General features: G+C 59.6%; 1 protein-coding gene across 1 annotated transcript in view; it reads left to right on the plus strand.

Annotated features, from left to right (window-relative positions):
- The first annotated feature begins 5768 nt into the window (after window positions 1–5768).
- SHANK1 (SH3 and multiple ankyrin repeat domains 1) overlaps window positions 5769–20997 on the plus strand; it is a 41067-nt gene continuing 25838 nt past the window's right edge. Inside the window, 13 exon segments of the mRNA XM_044922211.1 lie at window positions 5769–6064; window positions 6269–6472; window positions 6960–7031; window positions 8139–8247; window positions 8339–8490; window positions 10206–10373; window positions 10835–10951; window positions 15117–15194; window positions 15421–15487; window positions 15731–16061; window positions 16970–17163; window positions 20585–20698; window positions 20856–20931. Coding sequence (XP_044778146.1) covers window positions 5810–6064; window positions 6269–6472; window positions 6960–7031; window positions 8139–8247; window positions 8339–8490; window positions 10206–10373; window positions 10835–10951; window positions 15117–15194; window positions 15421–15487; window positions 15731–16061; window positions 16970–17163; window positions 20585–20698; window positions 20856–20931 — 1937 coding nt within the window. The 5' untranslated portion in view covers window positions 5769–5809.

The raw sequence follows: 20997 nt of genomic DNA on the forward strand, positions 1-20997 counted from the left end.
GGGCAATGCTGGGGACTCCAGCTGCTCACAGACAGGCAGACAGTAGGGCAGAAGGGAGGAGGAAGGGTGGGTGCGTGGGTGGGTGGGTGGTGGTCAAGGAAGCTTCCTCCGGGAGGTGGAGTAGACAGACGCAGGGCTGGGTGCATGGAGCTCTGAGCATTCAGCCAAGTGCCTCGGCTCCGGCCTGGACCACTGCAGTCACCTCCTCCTGGCTCTCCCCCTCCTTTCTCCTGAGCCCCTCCAATCCACACTGCTTGCGGCAGCGAGCCATGCTTCCAAACCATAAATCAGATCACGTCACTCCCCACTCCCCTGCTCCCCCAGCTTCCCATCATATGCAGGAGGGAAGCCAAACCCTGTCCTCAGCACAAGCCTGGCCTGCCCAGCGGGGGGCTGGGAAGGATGGGCCCTTGGCACCTCTGCAAGCTCATCACCCCCACTCACCTTGCCCCCAGGCTCCTGCCACACCGGCCTCTTCACTGGTTCCTGAATGCCAAGCTCCTTCCTACCGCAGAGCTTTTGCACTCGACTTTTCCTCCTTCTAGATGCTCTTCCCCCAGCTCCTTCTCATTATTAAGGTCTCAGCTCAGTGAGGCCTTCTCTATCATATCCAAAGAAACTGCACTTCTACAAGTTAACACCCCATTTTATCGTATTGGTATAATCAAGACTGGATTGTCTTGTTTGTTCATTTTCTTGTTTGCTGACTGTCTCCTGCCAACGAAGGCAGGCATTCTGGTTCACTGCTGCATCCCCGGAGCTAGAACAGGGCCAACCTAGCACATAGTAGGTTCTCAATCAGTCTGCTCAGTGAGGAAGGAAATAGCCATTCCTGGTGGGGTAACAGCTTAGCCAAAGACTGAAGACTTGACCGCTGTGTTTAGGTGGCACCCCACGTTCCCCGGGGCAGGGGCACAGGGGCATGGTGGGGGCGGGGTGGTCGCCAGGGTGGAGGTGGTGAGGGCAGTGGGAGAGAAGCTGCAGAGGCAAGGGAAGCAGGAGGCCAGGCTATGCCCACTCCGTGCCAGACCCGTGAGTCATGCAGGGCTTTCCCAGCCGGGGCCTGGCTGGTTGTGCCAGTGAACATGGAGCTCAGCAGCCAGGGATTGCAGGGCCCACTCTTCAAGAGAAGAAACTGAGGCTCAGAGAAGGGACAGCGCAGCCTGCTGGAGGTCATCAGTGTGGCAGCGGCTAGCCAAGGCTTCTGGCTCTAAGCAGGGGCATCGGCCCTCAGCTGCTGGGAGCCCCAGGAGGGGTCTTGGAAATCCACTCATCCAGCCTTCCCTTTTCCAAGAAAGCAGAAGGCAGTGTGACATGAGGGCAGGCTGCTTACCCCCTGGCCCTTTTGGCTGCCTATTAGGGGCCTGGGGACCCCTCCTAGCAGCTGGAGGCCTCAAGAGATAATGCACAGGCTAGGAAAGGCCTTGTAAACTGTAGAGGGGTGCATGGCCTCTGTCGCTGCTGGTGGCAGTGTGGGCAGCTGTTCTCTCCCCGGGCCCGGGTGCTCACCACCTGGGCTGATGGGTATGCATCCGGAGCGAGGCCTTCCAGGGCTGGGCTGGCTCAGACCTCGGTACGCTGGAGCCCACAGCTGGAGATGCGGCCGGAGGTGTCTCAGAACTGCCCTCTGCAGGGGCCTGTGCTCCAGCTGGCCGCCCTGGAGGCGCTGGTGGAGCTGGAAGAAGGGTAGGCGCCTGGGCTCTGGGGACACTCTCACCATTGCCCTATGGGACCTGCCCTGTCTCTCTGGTATGTCCCGGGCACCAGAGACCCGAGCTTTGAGGAGACCTTGGGAGTGTCTGTGTGCAATGAAGGAAGACATGCAGCGATGGTGTGCCTAGTAGTGAACAACAGTGGTATAAAGACTGAGCCAGCCTGCCTGTCCCTGATCCTTGGTACCACCTCTTTATGGCTAGGTGACCTTGGGCTCCAAGTTACTTAGCTTCTCTGTGCCCCAGTTTCCCCCTCTGGAAAATGGGGATGGTGAAAGTCCATAGCCCATAGGATTGGTAGGAGAAGTTGATGAGTAAATCCAGAGCAGAGCATGGCACACACGAAGTGCTCAAGAAATGTCAGCTGTGGAGGGGGGCTATGGCACAGTGTTGTCCATCTAAATGGGTGTGTGCAGACCTGTGAGAGGGATGGTGAGGTGGGTGGGTGTGATGGTGCTGCATGCACACGACTCCTGACAGTTGTGTGTGTCTGTGTCTGGGTGCGTGTGAGCTGGAGATCTGAGCATCCTGCGGGCCCCTGTGGGGGGTGGTTGATGATGTGGTGCGCGGACGCTCTGGCACTCGGGTGTGATATGTACATGTTGTAGCTGGGTGTGTTTGTGGTGATGTCCACTCCAGGTATGTTAGGTCATGCATGCCCTGGAGAGCGTGTATGTGGGGGAATGTGCGCACGTGCAGGGCCAGCTAAGCACCTGTGCCTTGGGGGAAGATGTGTGTGTGTGTGTGTGTGTGTGTGTGTGTGTTTGGGGGGACGGGAATCTATAGCTCTCACAATCCAATTTGGAAGTCTAGAGTCTAGCAACAAATATTTATTGCGCCCTACTGTGTGTAGACGGGTTGGGAAGCGCTGTGGGAAGGGGCGGTCCTGGGGTGTGTGTGTGGAGCGGCACCCTTAGGGGGGCGGGGCCCCATAGTCCGGGTAGGGGGGCAAGCAGGGGTAGAGCCGGGTTGGGTTATCCGGTGGCGATGAGGAGTGGTGGGGGAGGGCAGGGGGAGGGGCCGGAGCCGGCGGGGGGGATGGGCGAGGTTTGGGGGCGCGGGGAGGGGCGATGTCTCCTCCGCCGGCTCCGGAGGGAGGGGAGAGGGCGGAGGGAGGGGAGGGAGGGAGAGAGGGAGGGAGAGAGAGAGAGACAGGGTGAGGGAGAGACAGTGAGAGCGAGAGAGCGAGAAGGGAGGCAGAGGAGGCGCGGAGCGGGCGGCGGCGGCGGCGGCCTGAGGAAGAGGAGGAGGAAGAGCAGGCGGAGACGCCGCGCCCGGAGCCGGCCGGACCGAGCCGGGGGCGGGCTAGCCCGGAGGGGCGCGGCGGCCGCGGCAGAAGGGGGGGCGCTCTGCGGATGGCCAGGCCCGGCCCGCGGGGGGGGTGAGGTCCTCGGCCCCCCCGCCCTCCCCCCCGGCCCCCGCCCGCCCCCTCCCCGGCCCGCTCGCCCTCCGGGGCGGTGGGGCATGGCCTGAGGGTCCCCCGTCTCCGGGGGGGTGGGGGGTGGGGGGAGGGGGGAGGGGCCGCGGGCGCCGCCGACCGGGACTCAGCAGCCCCGCCAGGCAGGTAAGGGGGCCGAAAACCCAGGGTTTTGGGGGAGCTGCGGGGCCGGGGCCGCGGGAGGGGGCGGGGGCGCCCCGGACGTCCTTGGCCGCGCGCCGGGCTCCGGGCCCGGGTGTGCGGTGGGGGGTGGGGGTGAGGAGGGGAGCGTTGCCCCGGGCGACGCCAAATTGGGTTACGCCCTGGTCCCCCGTGCCCCGTCCCAGATAGCAGACTTGAGGGGAGGATGCGCCCCCCATCCCCCGCCAGTAAGGCCCCCAGCCCGAACCCGGTTCCCCGCGCACCCAGGCCAAGGGCTCGGTCGCTGTACCCACCTCCTGGCCCAGCCCGGCCACTCCCCCGCCTAGCGCACCCCGGCTTACCAGGGCCCGTAGACCCCTATTGCAGCCCCACTGCGCGAGGCCCCTCCCCCAGGTCACCCTGGTTCCCTGCCCCTCCGTCGGGGGTCTGGGCCTTGGCCTCCTCCGCCCCCTTCGACCCCCTCTAGCTCCTGCTTCTCCTTCTAGGCTCCTCCAATCCTCTCCCACCCCCTTCACAAGCTCCCCTCATCCCCACCCGTCTCCTCTCGCTTCTCCACCGGCCGGCGCGCCCCCTCGGCTCCCGCCTCCGAGTCCCGCTCCCGGGTGCCCCCGCCCCCTCTCCCCGGCCCGGGGCTCTCCCCCACCAGTTTCTCGGCCCCAGCCCCGGCTTCTCTCCCCGCCTTTCCCCGCCCCTCTCCGCCTCCATTCATTCTCCCGGGCCCCGCTCTCGGCCACACCAGCCGCCCCCTGTCCCCCCACAGCCTCCCAGGGCACCCCCTCTCTCCCCTTCTCCACCCCCCCCCCCCCCCCCATTCCCCAGCCCGTCTCAGTACCAGCTGCGTGCCAGCTATTCTTAGCCGCGGAGCGTTTGATTCATGCCGCCCCGGCGGAGTGTGCCCGCTCCCTCCCTCGGGCCTGAGGGGGAGGGGCCGGAGCTGGTCTGGGGGGTTGGGGGCAGCCGCACGCGCGGGGGAGCCCGGGCCAGCTTTGCTTTCATCCCCCGGGCCACCCCATTAGTGCCCGGGTGAGGCTGGGGTCAGCCAGGGTCAGCCGAGGGGGAGTGGCAGCGGGCTGCGGTCCGGAGGTGGGATGTGGAGTCCTGCGGGTAGGAGGCCAGGGGGCCTCCGCAAGGGCAAGGTGGGGCAGCTCTGCTGGGTACCTGGAAGGGGGAGGGGGCTTCTCAGCCTGGCCACGCATGGGGGAGGGGTTGGCCAGCTCGTGGTTAAGCTGCTCGCTCACCCACAGCTCTTGGAACTGTCCTCCCTGCACACTCATTTTGTCTTCCCTCCCCAACCCCCCCAGCCCATCCCCACTCCCCCAAAGTCAGCAGTACCCTCCACTGCTTCCCATCTCCATGGCAACGGTGCAGGAGCTGGGCCTGGTGTGGGGGGGAGGGACCAGACCAGACATTCTGGTTTCCGGTGCTGGGGTGGGAGACTGGGAGAAGAAGAGGGAGGCGGACCCCATTTGGGACCCAGGCTTATAAGGCCACCTTGGGAGACAATATTGGGGACGTGAGATGACCTCCCACCCCAGTCCCCCAGACCATCACCCCACTCTTAGCCACCCTCCCAGCCCCCCAGTCTCCCTCAGAGCGCACCGGCCAGTACCAGGCAATGCCATTCCCCTGTGCTGTAGTTTCAGGTTATCCACAGCCACCCCACACTGACCCAGGCCACCACACTACCAGCACCAGCCGGCCCACCCAGGCCAGTGTCCCCACCCGCCCACACCCTTCTCAGGATGCCCCCAACAGCCTGCAGAGGCCGCGTCTTGTGGTTCCCTCGGGGACGCCCCATGCATGATAGTTTGCCCCGTGACACCTGCATCTGAGTGTCCCCGCTCCCCTGGGACACTGATTCCCAGCAGTCCTCTGCACACGTTGTCAGCCACACTTGAGTGCAGTCACCAGCTCCACCGCTCCCCACTCCCGGGCACCGCTCCCGGGCACCACGCGGCCTCCCACTTCTGCCGCCCCAGACTCACAGCACCTCTGTCTCCCCATTACTACGTCCCAGCCTCGCCCGACCAGCTATCCAGGAGGAGGACGAGAGGGCCTCGGGTGAGGGGCCAGGCTGGGGCCAGGAGGGCAGGATGCCGGGGGGTCGTCCACCTGTCTGTCCTCAGCTAATTTTAGCTGCATTTTCCGTGACCTGCCAAAGTGGGCCAGTAGCTCCCGCGGTGATTCTGCGGTTTCTGGGACACTGCCATGCTGGGTCAGCGGCAAAGTGGGGCGCAGGAGGGGTGGGGGGCTGCGAGCAGGGCCAAGGGCAGGGAAGGAGACGCGCTGGAAGCATGGCAGGGATAGGCGTGTGTGAGCAGAGGCGGCAGGAGTATCTGGGGGTGTGTCCAGCCTCCTTCCTGCCAGCCTGGGGCATGTGGGGTGGCAGCCCTCGACCGCTCACCCACAAGGCTGCCTGCCACCTCCGAAGAGTCCGGGCTCCTCATCTGACAGCCGCCCTTGGCCCCCCAGCAGCCGCCTGTGATGCTGCTGTCCCCTGTCGCCCCGTGGCCCCACGATGACCCACAGCCCCGCGTCAAGCGAGGACGAGGAACGCCACAGTGCCAGCGAGTGTCCCGAGGGGGGCTCAGAGTCCGACAGCTCCCCAGACGGGCCCAGCAGAGGCCCCCGGGGGACCAGGGGCCAGGGCAGCGGAGCACCTGGTAGTCTGGCCTCCACCCGAGGCCTCCAGGGCCGCTCCATGTCTGTCCCGGACGACGCCCACTTCAGCATGATGGTCTTCAGGATTGGCATCCCGGACCTGCACCAGACAGTGAGTGACTGACGGCCCGCTGACCAGTGGGGGACAGGGACCCCAACCCGCAGGAGGAGGCTTCTGGTGCTGGGCGTCCGCCCCCTTTGGGCCCCATTTTCAGACCCCCACATGCTTCCCCCAGGCCCCCCTCCTATCCCCAGAATCACCCCCCCCCACCTTTCCAAACCACCTCAGGCTCCTCCCTGTCACCTCCCCAACCAGAAATGTCTGCGGTTCAACCCTGATGCCACCATCTGGACAGCCAAGCAGCAGGTGCTCTGCGCCCTGAGCGAGAGCCTGCAGGACGTGCTCAACTACGGTCTGTTCCAGCCGGCCACCTCAGGCCGCGATGCCAACTTTCTGGAGGAGGAACGGCTACTTCGGGAGTACCCCCAGTCTTTTGAGAAGGGGGTGCCCTACCTGGAGGTGAGGCCCACAGCCTGCCCAGCTTGGTCACAGAGGAGAGAAGGCTTGCCCCATTTTTCTCCCAGTCATGCCCTTGCAAGGGAAAACCCAGTGGGCTCCTCCAGATCCCCTCAGGATTAGAGTCAGAGAGGCCTGAGTTCAAAGGACAGCGTGTTCTGCCTCTGATCAACAGAGTGGCCTTGGGCAAATCACTTCCCTGCCCCAAGCTTCTCCTTGCCTTTCAAAGTGGGAAAGGATTCACAATTACAGTAGGTGTTCTAGAACATTCTGTGCGGGGTCCAGACTCCTACTCCTCCACATCAGGGGTTGCAGTCCATATACTCCGCAGCAGCCCCGCACTCCTCTGCCACCCAGCCAAGGCTCCAGGGCTGTTTCCACCTTGACCCTGAGATGACCCCCCCCACTGGCTCAAAAGGAGTCCAGCCTCCTCCCCAGGCCCCTGATTCCAAGTCTCTGTGTCTCTCCCCTCATACACCCCTGGCCACAGTTTCGATACAAGACCCGGGTTTACAAACAGACCAACCTGGATGAGAAGCAGCTGGCCAAATTGCACACGAAGGTGAGAAAACCCTGCTGGCGCTTACCCCCCAGTATCCCCCCCACAGAGACCCGGAGCCCTCCCCACCACCACTTTCCCACTTCCTCTCCCACCTCTTCCCCACAGCAGCCCTCCACGTTCCCCAGCCCCTTCTGTTCCTCTGCCAGGGTCCCCCACTCACTTGAGATGCTATGTTGCATTTGGGACAGCCCCAAATGCCACCCCCTTCTCTCCATCATAGCCCTTCTTCGTCCCCCCCTCCCTCTGCCCCTCATTGCTCTGCCCAGGCCCACAGCATTTCCCCCTGGCTCTCACTTTCTTCTTCCTTGGGCTCTCCCATCTCATCTCTGGGTCCCCCATACCCACGCAGGGGCCCTGCCTCCCCCCACTTGGCCTGGACTCTGACACAGTGTCCCTCTGCCTCAGGGCTGTTTTATAGACACCCCGCAGCTCCCCCAATCCCATAGCCTAAACCTCTCCTAGGATGTCTCCCACCCCTGGCCACATAGAGCCATGTTGCCCTCCCAGCCTCCGACCATATGTCCCCTGTGTCTCCCCTGGTCCCCTAAGATCTGGGAGGAAGCCAGGGGGCTGCTTTAGCCAGAGGTGAAGAGAAAGATTCTTGACACTTGGGAAAAAAGTCCCTGGCCTCTCCTCATCCCCCACCCTGACCGCACCATGCATTCGTGTCTGTCCTCCCCCAAATATTCCATCCCTCCAGACCTGCGCCATCCACTCCGGGAGCCACCGGCCACATACGGCTCCCAAGCACTTCTGGTGTGGCAGGTCCAAACTGAGACTCGCTGTGAGTGTGAAATGCACACCGGATTTCGAAGACTCAGTATCCCAAAAGAGTAAACTTTCTCATTGATAAATTTCCTATGGATTACCTGTTGATACGGTAATATTGTGGATATATTAGGTTAAAAAGATAGGTCACTTAGATGAATTTCGGTACAATCAACCGTGCCCCTTCCTTTTTTTTTTTTTTTAAAGGTGGCTACTAGAGACTTTGCAATGCCACACGCGGCTCGCTGTGTATTTCCACTGGACAGCGCTGCTCAAGACCCCAGCTTTTCTCCCTTGCTCCCTGACCGGCCTGTCTTCTCTCTCTTGTCCATGGCTCAGACGGGGTTGAAGAAGTTCCTGGAGTACGTGCAGCTCGGGACGTCCGACAAGGTGGCGCGGCTGCTGGACAAGGGGCTGGACCCCAATTATCATGACTCGGATTCAGGAGGTAGGGAGGGAACCGGGGGCTTTGGAAGAGGTGGGGGGAGCCAAGAACGAGGCATAAGGGCTGCATGTGACTGGCCTTTCCTGCCCCTTAGAGACCCCCCTGACTCTGGCTGCCCAGACGGAAGGCTCTGTAGAGGTGATTCGAACCCTGTGCCTGGGAGGGGCCCACATCGACTTCCGGGCCCGGGATGGCATGACAGCGCTGCACAAAGCTGCGTGTGCCCGTCACTGCCTCGCTCTCACGGTGAGGTGCCAGACCCCCGGGACCGTCCCCCAGATTGCAGTGGTCCCCTAACAGCAGGCTGAACTGCAGCGAGTTGCCCCAGACCCACCCTCCTCCTCCCCTTCATCTCCCTTGACCCCACAAGGCCATCTGGTCTCCCCTTTGCCTCTCATCTCGCCTCCTGGAGGTCCCCTCCCACGTCCCCATGGGGATGCCACGTCTGCTCTTCCCTCAGACTCCTCTCCCTTTCCCGTGTGTTCTCTCTCAAGCCTCAGTTCTTTAGATTTGTTAAAAATAGTCTCTCTTTGTGTCCCAAATACAAAGCCCCTTTCCATAGCCTGACAAACACGCAGACCCCATGCTCACTCCTCCAAGGGGATCCGAGACCCTCTGCTGATCCCCAGATGCACCCACACTACAGAGGATGGTCACACAGAGCTTTCCCCAGGGAGATCCTAATACCTGTACTGTCCTGCTACCCAGACGTTCTGGTTCCCTCTGACCCAGCTCACCACCAACCCGGCCTCTGTCTCCCTCAAGTGTAGACCCTCCCTCCTCTGTTCCTTAAAGTACACAGTGAGCAACCTGCTGTGCCCCCAGATACAGACCCTCCTTGGCACACACATACCCTGCAGACGCAGCCCCTCCCCCTGCTTCATAACTAAAATGCACTTTCCCAGATAGACAAACCCGTATCCCCGCAAAATACACACATGGAGTCGGCTTTTGTGGTCTTATTTTAAAAATCCTCTTCCTCTCCCCCCACCCCAATGGCACTTGATCCCTCTTCATACACAGGTCAGAATAGACTGCCCCCAAAGATATGTAGCTGTTGATAAACACCCAGCTCACAGATGCTCCAGCTTCATGGACCCTCCCTTCCCTTTTCCAGCTGTCCTGAAGACCCTAAATGCAGTCAGATGCCAGCCACAAAGATCTGCTTAGGCGCTTGGAATTGACAAACCCTCTAGATGTACCCCCAGTCTGCTCCCTTCCGCCAGGCAGATCTGCTCTCACCCCCACCCCCGGCCTCCAGACCTGCTCTGTCCAATCCTCTAGCCACTAGCCACATGGGGCTGTTTAGACTTAAGTTAATTAAAGTGAACTAAGATGAACATTTCTGTTCCTCAGGCTCACTAGCACATTCTAGCGCTCAAGAGCCCACATGTGGCTGCCGTGTTGGATGGGGAGGTTGCAGGCTGTTTTTGTCACTGCAAACATTCTGGGGGACAGCGCTGCCGCAGGCTGTCCTCACACGGCTGGGGCTGACAGTCCTCTAATGATGCTCAGCTCCACCAGCCTCTGTGCCCAGAGCTGTTCCTGGACGCCCCCTGCCCCCCTGCCCCCCAGCCCCCAGCCTCAGTGAGGCTGACCCACTCACTTTGGTCCGAGCTAGCCCTTTTCCCAGGTCTCCTTCTGCGTCCCATCCTTGGGATCCCGTCCCAACCACACCTCCTGCTTGGCCAGGGGTCCTCCCACGTCCAGACTCTGCTCTCATGTGGTCCCACATGACCGTCCTGCTGCTCGGATGAGGCGCTGAGGCACCAGGCTCCTTCAGTGGCTCATCCAAAGTCAGCCATGGGTGGAAGGGCCAGGCTCAAGGTCACACAAGGGCATCGTGGCAGAACCCACAACAGCCTTGGCCAGTGTGGGTCACCCGAGACTCCCTGCCCCACTGGTCCTTCAGGTTGATCCAGCACTGGTGGGACTGTCTTTTGTCTTGTCTCCCTCCTCAGGCACTCCTGGACCTTGGGGGCTCCCCCAACTACAAGGACCGCCGAGGCCTGACCCCTCTGTTCCATACGGCGATGGTGGGGGGCGACCCCCGCTGCTGTGAGCTCCTCCTGTACAACAGGGCCCAGCTGGGCATAGCTGATGAGAATGGCTGGCAGGAGATTCACCAGGTGCTCCGGACTCGGCCAGGAGGGATTGGGGGGGGGGGGGGGGGGGGCGGGGGGGTGCCTAGGCCCTGATCAGAGCAAGGATCAGAGACCCTGGTGCAAAGAGCTGGGGATCCAGATGCTGAGGTCCTCATAGAGTATGGAGGCTGGAGGAGCATGGTCTCCAAAGAGAAAAAGATGGGAGGAGGCAACACCAGGACCCTAAGGGGGCATGGACCGGGGACTGGACATCTGGACCCCTGAGATGGGTGGGGATGGTCTCTTGAGCCTCTCGAGGGGCCAGGCCAGGCACCTGGGTCTTGCAATGACCCAGGAAGCTGACAGTCTGGGCCCCTGGGCAGGAATGGAGGCTGAAAGGAGAGGGAGAGGGAGATGCAGGGTTTCCTGGCCTCAGGCAATAGATACATGCCGTGGTTGGGAGAGTCTGATGTGGCCTCCTGGGTTCCCTGTCCCCCGCCCCCCAGGCCTGCCAGCGGGGTCACTCTCAGCACCTGGAACACCTGCTCTTCTACGGGGCTGAGCCCGGAGCCCAGAACGCCTCGGGGAACACGGCCTTGCACATCTGCGCCCTCTACAATAAGGTCTGCTCTGGCAGTGCAGGCCCGGGTCCTCCTCCTGCCCCCGGCCTCCCAGACTCCCTGCGTCCTCTGTTCCATCACTGTTTCATTCATTCGTCCATTCATTTATTCGTTCATTTGTTCGTTTCATTCATTCATCCGTTTCCTTCATTCATTCAACAGATATTTACTGAGCACCTTCCCCGTGCTGAGGACCAGGCAGTGAGCGAGACAGACAGCCCCTCTGCCAGGCATGCCTTCCCATTACAGTCCAGAGTCGTGGGGGCCCGGAATCTGGGCTTGGCCTTGGGGTTGGGGTGGAGATGGGTCTCGGAAAATGTGGCACCTGTGCCAAGATGAGCAGGAGTCAGCTGAGTAGGAACGAGAGAAGGCGTGTTCTAGGCAGTGGGCACAGCCCGGTTCAACAAACCAGAGGGCAGAGAGCACATCAGGACCGTTGCCAGAAGGGAAAGTTGCTCCCCGGGCCCCCTTTCCTGTGTGTCTCCATTCAGCTGTCCATGGAGCACCTGCAGTGCGTTTGGGGGGTGCTGCAGGGGACAGAGGAAAGGCCAAACCCCAGCCCGGAAGGGGACAAGAGTATATTGCAAGTTGTAGCAATTCGGGGCTGGGTGGACAGCCCCCACCTCGGGAGTCGTGAAGGTGAGCGGTAAAAAGCCGGCAGGGAGCCTCACAAACCAGCCAGTGTGGCTCTCAGCCTACTGACCCCAGCCCCAGGCGGATCCTGCGCAAGTCAGCCCCTCAGTCTCCTTCCCTATTTTCCAGGGCTTCCTGCCCTTGGAGGGGTGCCTCAGGGACTCCGCAGAGCAGGGCTTGGCAAGCTGGTGCTGGTCTGCCAACCTCCTCTCCCCTTCCTCCAGGAAGTCTTCCAAGACAGCCCCAGCCCCTTCTGCTTCATCAGAACTTGCAGTGCCGGAGACGTGGCAGGTAGCCACGTGTTGCCTTGTGGCAGCGAGCAGTCTGCTCTGCCGAGGGAGAACTCAGTGTTTGTCAGACCCAACCAACGCGGTGCTGTCACTTCCCCTCCCCGGTGTTTCTGTCTCTCCTGCTCCCTGACGCAGGCCTCCTGCCCAGATTCCCCCGCTCCACGGCCTCTGCGCATGCCTGTGGGCAGACCACAGCCCCCCAGACAAGCCCTGTGCCCTCTCCCAGGCTCTGTCCTCTCCCTGTGGTGGGGATGACGTCAGCTGATTGAAGGGGAGGAAAGACCATGTATGTTAAGCACTCGTCCCCAGAAGGCAGCCTTGTTAGTCAGGACCTGGAAACCGTACTGTGAATTTCAACAGGGAAAACTTAGTATACAGAATTAGAGTGTGGGAGCAATTACTCTTAGTCGGATGACCCAGTCGTTTCCCCTCCTTGAGCTTCTCCTTTCTCCTCCGTGCAATGGGTCAGTAACACCTACGGCGCGAAGGATCAAGGGGGTGGATGTTTTGCTTTTGCTCTTGGCATGGTGCTTAGCAAGTAGATGCTTGACAGATATAGTTCATTTTGTACTTCTCCCTCCCTTGTTTTTCCTCTCAGACCTTAAGCTTCCCAAGGGCCAGAGCTGGGTCTGACAGATTTCCCAGCTCTCTCCTCCTCTGGCCTCCTGACATGCCCGTCTCTCCCCTGCTGGTGAAGGTCAGGTCCATGTTTATTGGCTGGGAGCTCCTCAAGGGTGAGGGCTCAGTCCGATCAGTTACTCTGTCCCAAGGCCGCAGGACGTAGTAGGCCTCGGTGCATCTTTGTTGAATGAGTGAGTGGACGGATGAATTATAAATCAGCTACCTTGAATTTGCCCCAAGACTACACAGAGCCCCCCTCAGAATATTCATCAGGTGTTTGCTCTGCGATAGACTGAATGACTCACTGAATGAATGAATGGCTTGAACAAATGAATTTTGAGTGACTCGGCTCCGTATCCTTCATCCTCATACTTCCCCGTGCATGTTTCGTGGGCACCTACCGATGTGAGATGAATCAGACTCAGCATGGTGCCTGTCCTGCGGAGTTGGGGGGGGAGTTCATATCTGGCGAAGAGGCAGATGTGTAACGAGGAATTGCAATGCCGTGAGATCAGTGTTGGACACCAGTAAATCGAGGTTCTCGAGGTGTAGGGTGTATTGCTGGTTGGGCCCGTGGAGATGGTCTGGCCCTGGGCTAGGCAAGGTGGTGGTGGAGGCGGGCAGACACACACAAACACACACACGACAGCTAACAGTCTCATTGGGGGTCAGCATGGACACACTTGAACACACACACTCTCTCACACACTCACAAAAGCACCCAGAAAACTAACTGAGCTTACTTTGCTGTCCAGTGACTGAATTGGGCAACCTGAGCTGTGCACCCACAAGACATAGATGAGCCCTAGGCTTCAGAGGCCACGACTGAGTCCTACCTAGCTGCTCCACTCACCAGCTGTGTGACTTTGGGCACAGATTTGCCCTCTCTGAGCCTGTCCTATAGAATGGGACCATGCAAGCATCCTTGGCATGCTTGTTACATGGAGAGGGTGAGACCAAGGAGGTGCTTTGTGAATGCTGGTTGAATTGCATCAATGGGGAGCTGGAGAGAGGAGTCGAGCCGGGGGCCAAGACAAAGGGTGGAAGACTTCAGCAACTTTTTATTGAACAGCTTCGGTGGCCCAGGCGCTATTCCAGGTGCTGGGTGCTGCAAAATCATGCCCTATATAAAACTCACGATGTAGTGGGGGAGAGATGCTAACGAGACAAGTAAAAGAGAAATGTCATTTGACGGAGATAGCGTTATGAAGAAAATGAGCTAATACTGGCTTAGAAGAATGCCTGGCATATAGTGGCCATCATATAAATAAAAATAAAACAGGGAACGGGATAGGGAGCTATTTTGACGAGGTGGCCAGAGAAACCCTCTCCAAAGAGGTGGCGTTTGAGCAAAAACCTGAATGAAGCGAGAAAGTGAGCCATGTGGAAATCTAGGGGCAGAGAATTAATTCCAAGGAGAGGGAGCAGCGGGTGCAAAGGCCCTGGGGCAGGAGCATGCCTGTCAGAGGAAGAAGGAGGCCAGTGTGGCTGGAATACAGCGAGTGAAGAAAGGCAGCAGAAGATGAAGTTGATGAGGCTGGGGGTAGGAGGGTAGGCAGACCAGGTGGAGGTAGAGCCTCTAGGCCATGGCAAGGCCACTGGGTTTGATCCAAACAGTGAGAGGGAGTGACGTGGTTGACATTAGGAAGGCACAGATCTGGATGCGAACAGCATTCCTACCGCCCACTGCCCAACCCTGGCCCCCACTGCCTCCCTTCCTTCTGGGTCTAGCAGAGTGCATGATAAGAGCAAAGACTCTGGAGTCCGACAGACCTTGGTTCAAATCCAACCGCTGATAGTCACCAGCCGCATGACCTGGGGCTCCTTGTGATGTCTTAAGCTTCCTCGCCTGTAAAATGGGGATAGTAATTTCCATCTCGTGGGTTGTTGGACAATACAGTGAGCTTCCGCCTCTAAAGTGCTGAGCCCCTGACATGCAACATGGGAAGCCCTCCGTGAAGCTTGGATTAGTGGCTCTCAACTGGAGCACCCCTGGCCCCCAGGGGACATTTAGCAATGTGTGCAGACATTCTTGGTTTTCACAACTGGGGAGAGGAGGGCTACTGGCATCTAGTGGTAGAGCCCAGGGATGCTGCTAAGCATCCTTACGGCACACAGGACAGCCGCCACTACAAAGATTGATCTGGCCCCAGACGTCAGCAGTGCTGAGGTCAAGAAAGCCTGCTTCTGCTGAGCACCATCCGATAGACTATAACACGGGTCATGCATGTAATTTTAAGCGTCTCAGGAGCTGCGTTAAAAAAAAAAAAAGTAAATAGGTGACGTTAATTTTTGTAGCATATTTTATCAGCCCATGGTTTCCAAAAATATTATCATGTCAACATGCAAGCGATATAACAATTATTAGAGATACTTCGTTGTTTTTTTTTTTTTTTCATGCTAAGTTCTTGAAATCTGGTGTGTATTTTACACGTACAGCTCATCTCAGTTCGGACCGGACACATTTAAAGGGCTCTTGAGCCACATGTGGTAAGTGGCTGCTGTCTTGGGTGAGGCAGGTTTAGATCAGGTTGTTCCGGAAGTTCTTAGCCCAGTGCCTCTGTCTGCTCATGACCTTCACCGTTTTCTTTTGTTTCACCCTCTGCCACCGCCATCGCCTGCAGGAGACCTGCGCTCGGATCCTCCTCTATCGAGGAGCCAACAAGGATGTGAAGAATAACAATGGACAGACCCCCTTCCAGGTCTGGGGCTGTGAAGGCTGGTGGGGGGCCCAAAGAAGGCAGGGGGTGAGGAAGGTGGGACAGGCAGGGGTGCTGGTGGTCTGGGAGAGGAGGGAGGGGCGCAGTTGCTGGGGTGAAGGTTTGGGGGGCAGGGGCGGGGGGCAGCCGGCCAGGGACCTCACCGTGCTTCCCGCTCTCTCCCTCTGCGGCCTGGGCCACCCCACCTCCTTGTGTCCCCTCCCTCCAGGTGGCAGTGATCGCTGGGAATTTTGAATTGGGGGAGCTGATCCGAAACCACCGAGAACAGGATGTGGGTGAGCGAGTGGGAAGTACGGCTAAGGGGAGAACCTAGGGTATTGGGGGTGCATGGTGGGACTGGGGAGTCAGCGGACTGTGAGCATCTGAGTAGTAGTAGGGGGTGCGATTCCAGGCCCCCACTCTCTCTCACGTCTATCTTTCTTCCCTCGTGCCTCTCCCCTGTCCTCCCTTGCCTGCATGCCCCCTCCACCTGCCTGTCTCCCCTGCCCCTTCTGCCCCCTGCCACTGTGCCCTCTCAGTGCCCTTCCAGGAGTCCCCCAAGTACGCAGCCCGGCGACGGGGACCCCCCGGCGTAGGGCTGACGGTGCCCCCGGCACTGCTTCGGGCCAACAGTGATACCAGCATGGCCCTGCCCGACTGGATGGTGTTTGCCGCCCCGGGGACCTCGTCCTCTGGGGCCCCTGGCCCTACCTCAGGGCCCCAGGGCCAGTCGCAGCCCTTGGCCCCCAGCACCAAGCTCAGCAGTGGGACCCTCCGAAGTGCCAGCAGCCCCCGGGGCGCCCGGGCCCGCTCCCCATCCCGCGGGAGGCACCCTGAAGAGGCCAAGAGGCAGCCCCGTGGACGGCCCAGGTAGGGGAAAGCTCAGCCCTGGTCCCACAGACCCCAGCCCAACCAGATCCTATCCTCGGAGCCCCAGCTCCCCCCACCCAGGCTGGCGCCCCATCCACCCCAGTCCCTGGTCCCACCCTCAGGCCTCCAGATCTCTCTCCTGCTCCCTGAGGAAGGGAGGGCATTGTAAGCCACAGTCTTGCACCCACCCCCAAATGTGCCAGTTTAGCCAAGCACCTGCTCGATGCCAGGGGTCAGGGGTGGGGTGCCCAAAAGAAATGTTGGTTCCAGCCCCCGAAGACAGACTGACAGACAGGGCAAGGTGAGAAAAAGCCAAATGGGGTGGGGATGGGCGAGGGACTTGGGGAAGGGTTTCTGAGCTTGGAGATGAGACCACGGTGTGGGGGTAGTGGAGGAGCCACTCAGGGTAGAGGGGAGGACGAGCAGGGGGCATTCTGGGGGTAAAGAGGCCAGGCTGGCTAGAGGAGGACGAGAAGGGGGACTGTGGCTGGCCAGTATGTCTTGAGGACACGGGAGAGCAAAAAATCATGGCAGGCCGGGCATGGCAGGCAGAGGAGTTGGACCTGCACCAGGAGGAAGCTGGGAGTCTCTGAAGGCTCGTGAGGGAGCTGAGAGATGACACAGTCAGAGCTCCGCTTCGGGAAGCTGAATCAGGCACAGCACGCAGGGCCGTGGGAGGGGCAGAGCCGGAAGCCAGGAGGCAGAGGAGGGGGCTGGGGGGCAGCAGTGGGCAGGCAGGGGGAGCCCCCAAATGCCCTCTTCCCCCCAGGACGCCAGAGCTGGGACACCCACTCAAGCCCCCTCCCCCACTCTGATGCTCCATCTCCCCCTACCCCACGGACCCCTGTTCTCCCAGAGGTGCCCCCTCCCTCCACTCTCCCTGCCTCTCACACCCTCTGTGTATGCAGCTCCAGTGGGACGCCCAGGGAAGGGCCGGCAGGGGGCACAGGGGGCTCAGGGGGCCCTGGGGGCTCCCTGGGCAGCCGCGGGAGGCGCAGGAAGCTCTACTCAGCAGTACCCGGACGCTCCTTCATGGCCGTGAAGTCCTACCAGGCCCAAGCCGAGGGGGAGATCTCCCTGAGCAAGGGGGAGAAGATCAAAGGTAACAGGGCAGGGCCGGGCCAGGCTGAGGGTCGGGCAGGGGAGCCAACCACTCAAGGAGAAGACAGTCAAGGACAAACAGTTCTCCGGGGCCTAGGCTGTCCGATGCACTCTGGGGACCCCAGAGAGCCCCTGGATGCCCCTCTGCCCCAGAGGAGCATGAAGCATAGCTGCCCAGATGCCACCCGTCGGGAGGAGGTGTTGAGGCAAAAGAAGGGAAATGAGCATTTGGGGGACCCCGACACCATGCCAGGCCCTGTGGGAGTGGTCCCCCTGCAGGGTCGGCCTTTCAGGAGGGTGTCAGGAGCCCCTCTGACAGTTGAAGGAACAGTCTCACAGGTCAAGTGACTTGCCCCAGTCCCCAGTGTGAGCCCACAGTCTTTCCTGCCACCTGGTGTGGAGCGTGGGGCCAAGCCACCTTGACCTCACCTCCTGCCCCTGCCAGGTGCTCTCATCTGAGGAACGGGGTGGGGGGCCCGCTTCACGGGGCTCTCATGAGACAGGTGTTGGAAGCCAGGACCATGCCAAGGGCTCCCTGAGCGGCGGCAGACGCTGCTGTTCCTGGAGTTTGCCTCTCTTTGGTTTTTCTGTCTTCTTCTGGAAAATGGTGCCAGTAGCCCTCACGTGCAGACTTCGCAGGGCTGTTGACGTGTGTTCTTGGATAGAATGAAGCTTGGAAACGGGAAGCAAGCAGACGTGGCAATTAATGCGAGGCGGGGGAGCAATTCTTTGCCGACTCTAGGCTGCAGGGGAGCTGAGTAGTGTAGAGCTGGAGGGCCAAGCTGCCTGGGTTCAAATCCTGGCTCTACCACTTCCTGGCTGGGCGCCCGCAGACAAGTGACTTTTCTCTGGGCCTCAGTTTCTTTACCTGTACAGTGGGACCCTGGTGAGAATTTAAAAAGTCAGTTACCTTAAAGCACCCAGGACCATATTGAGCACATAGCAAGCGCCAATGATCGTGATCCTCAGCGGGCCACCATGACAGGAGCTTAGAGGGGAGAGAAAGAGACCCTGGCTGCCCGTGAAAGCTGGGGGTTCCTCCCATAGGAGACGGAGGTTGTGTGGGGCCTTGAGGCACGTGCAGGGATCAGAGGGTCAGGTGGGTCGTGGATCAGCATCCATTTTGCACTATCTCTTCCCGTAGCCCGAGTTCCTGAAGGCAAGGTCACATGTCATTGATCTCTGTGTTGCCGGGGCCCAGTGTAATGACCCAGGACACAGGAAGCCTCAGTGCACATCTGCTGAATGAGTGAATGAGTGAATGAGTGAATGGCCAGATGCAGGAGCAAACTGTGGGGGCCAGGGGCAGTGCCTCCAGAGGCAGGGTGCCTGGGAAGTGTGTGTGCCTGTGTGCGGGTGTGAACACACACACAGGCACGCACACATGGAGGGTCAGGTCGGTGCTTTGAGACAGAGTTTGCAAGAAGAAAGGGAAGCTAAGGTCCGAGGGCAGGGACCTTCTGTGTGCGGTATCTTCCAAGTTTCTTTCTGAAATTCAAGCCCAATACTCCTGTACACTGCCCCGTTTTTGTATCCTTCCCTTTCATTAAGACATTTAGTCGCTTCAAAGCCTGCTTCCATCCACGATGCCACTGAGGTTCGCTGCATCCCGATGAGGCAGCAGGCTCCCTCTGCTCTCAGGCCAAAGCCCGGTGCCTGAGCCTGGCTTGCCAGCCCTCCCCTGCCCACCCACCAACCTCATCTCATGGCACTCTTTCCTTCCCCCACAGGGCGCCAGGGACCTCCTTCTCCCCATCGCTCACATGCCCCAAGCCCTTTTCCACACCAGGCTCTTTGCACGAGCTGTTCCTTCTGCCAAGACAATCTTTTCCTCCCTCTCTTTGCCTCTTTAACTCCTAGGACCCTTCTGGTCTCAGTCGATATGTCATGTCCTCCGAGACATCGTCCTGGCCCCTTTGCCGTCCGATTTATAAACCCCCATCTGGCCTCTCTTCGGACACCCCGTCCTTTTCCCCTGGAGTGCTGACCTTCATTTTCAATTGTGAGGTCCCTTACAGAGTTACGCCTCCCACGGCTGCCAGCGTGAAAGCTCCACGAGGGCAAGAACCACAGTGGTTGTGTCCAAGAGTGCTCTACCCAGTGTCTAGCCTGGTGCTTGACTCATGACCGGCACTAAATAAATATTTGTTCAGTGACCGGACGATTGATTCCATGACCACCCAGCCGGTCACTGGAGGGCTAGCCAAGAACCCAGACCCCTTGTTACTCCCTCGCCTGTTCCCTTCCATGACCCTGAGCATCTCCTCGATTTGGTCTCCCCAGTGAAGCAAAGAAAAGCACCAGGGGGCCCCAACTCAAATCCCAGTGTGGCTTGAGCCATCTCTGGGGCCAGGGACTTTTCTGCTTTAGCTGCAGCTTCTTCGTCTATAAAATGGGAAATCAGTTGTTGCCTACCCTGGTAGGCGTGAGGGAAGTATGCGAAGGGCCGAGCAGAGACAGAGCCAGGAGAAATGAAGAAATGGAAGACTGTGCATCTGTTACTGTTGCCATGACCATCAGCATCAGAAGCAGCAGCAACACAATGCTTGAACAGAGAGGTAGCAAAACACTATGACTCAGAGCACTCACGGTGGAGACACAGAGTGGTGTTCAAATCCAGGCTCTATGGATTACAAGCTGAATATTCTGGAGCAAATGACCTCGGCTCCCTGAGCCTCGGTTTCCCTACCGGCAAAAGGGGTTTAATGGAAGTGTCCCTTCTTAGGGTTCTGGTCACCAGTGAGAACCGGATAGACGTTAGCAGTCCCCGATGTCCGTCTTTGTACTTGAGTGGCCGGCGCACACACACACAGACACAGAGCGGGCGGTCAGCAAACGTGTGCCATGTGTGGCTAAGAGATGGGGCCAGCAGGAAAGGGCCTCCAGTGACAGGTGGTGGACAGGAAGAAAGATGTGATTCTAATCTCTTCTCCTGTCTAGAGCCAGGGGAAGCAAAGAGAGGCAGAGGGCAGGGACTGGAAGCAAAGGACAGAAGTTTAAGTGGCCAGGAGGCTGTGGGAGGGGGCGGGGGCAGTGGCAGGACTGCAGAAGGGTGTAGGGAGTCTAGAAGGGCTTCACGAAATTACAGAACACCCGAGCTGTGACTGGTTGGTTACCAGGGGAGGTGAGGGCCAGTCCTGGATGTGTCCCTAACCTGCGAGGACCGTGTCACCAGACACAGCCCTTTCTCCCAGTGCCTCTGGATGTCCCCACTGGATTCGGAAATCAAGACTGCAGGAATGATAGGATTTGATTCTTCCCCTCCCCCTCATCCCTTCCTTGGACATTTATTAAGGATGCCCTTGGGCCAGGCCCTGTGCTAGGTGCTGGGGAATTGTGGCAAGGCTGTGCATCGAATATGTTGGGGGTGGGGCGTGACACGGAAACACAGAAATGTTTCTATGTCCCTGCTCCCCACCCAGTGCTTAGCATCGGGGAAGGAGGCTTCTGGGAAGGCCAGGTCAAAGGTCGCGTTGGCTGGTTCCCCTCTGACTGCCTAGAAGAGGTGGCGAACCGCTCCCAGGAGGGAAAGCAAGGTAATGAGGACTCCCTAGTTGTCCCGGATCATCTGAGGGTTCTCCTGACGGGGGTGGGGTGCTGGGAGGTAGAGGGGACGACGTGGGCCAGGACCCCCAGGGGTGGGCCCACGGTTTCCAGAGTGAGGGTCCAAGGTCGTCCCTTGTCCCCCTGCAGAAAGCCGCAGTGACAAGGCAAAGAGACTCTTCCGGCATTATACCGTGGGCTCCTACGACAGCTTTGATGCCCCAAGGTAAATGTCCTTACACCCTCGGGTGCCCCTCACCCCAACCTACCTTCATACTCCACCTTTAAATAT

This window comes from Neomonachus schauinslandi, chromosome 16 (assembly GCF_002201575.2).
Source record: "Neomonachus schauinslandi chromosome 16, ASM220157v2, whole genome shotgun sequence".
NCBI classification, from domain to species: Eukaryota; Metazoa; Chordata; class Mammalia; order Carnivora; family Phocidae; genus Neomonachus; species Neomonachus schauinslandi.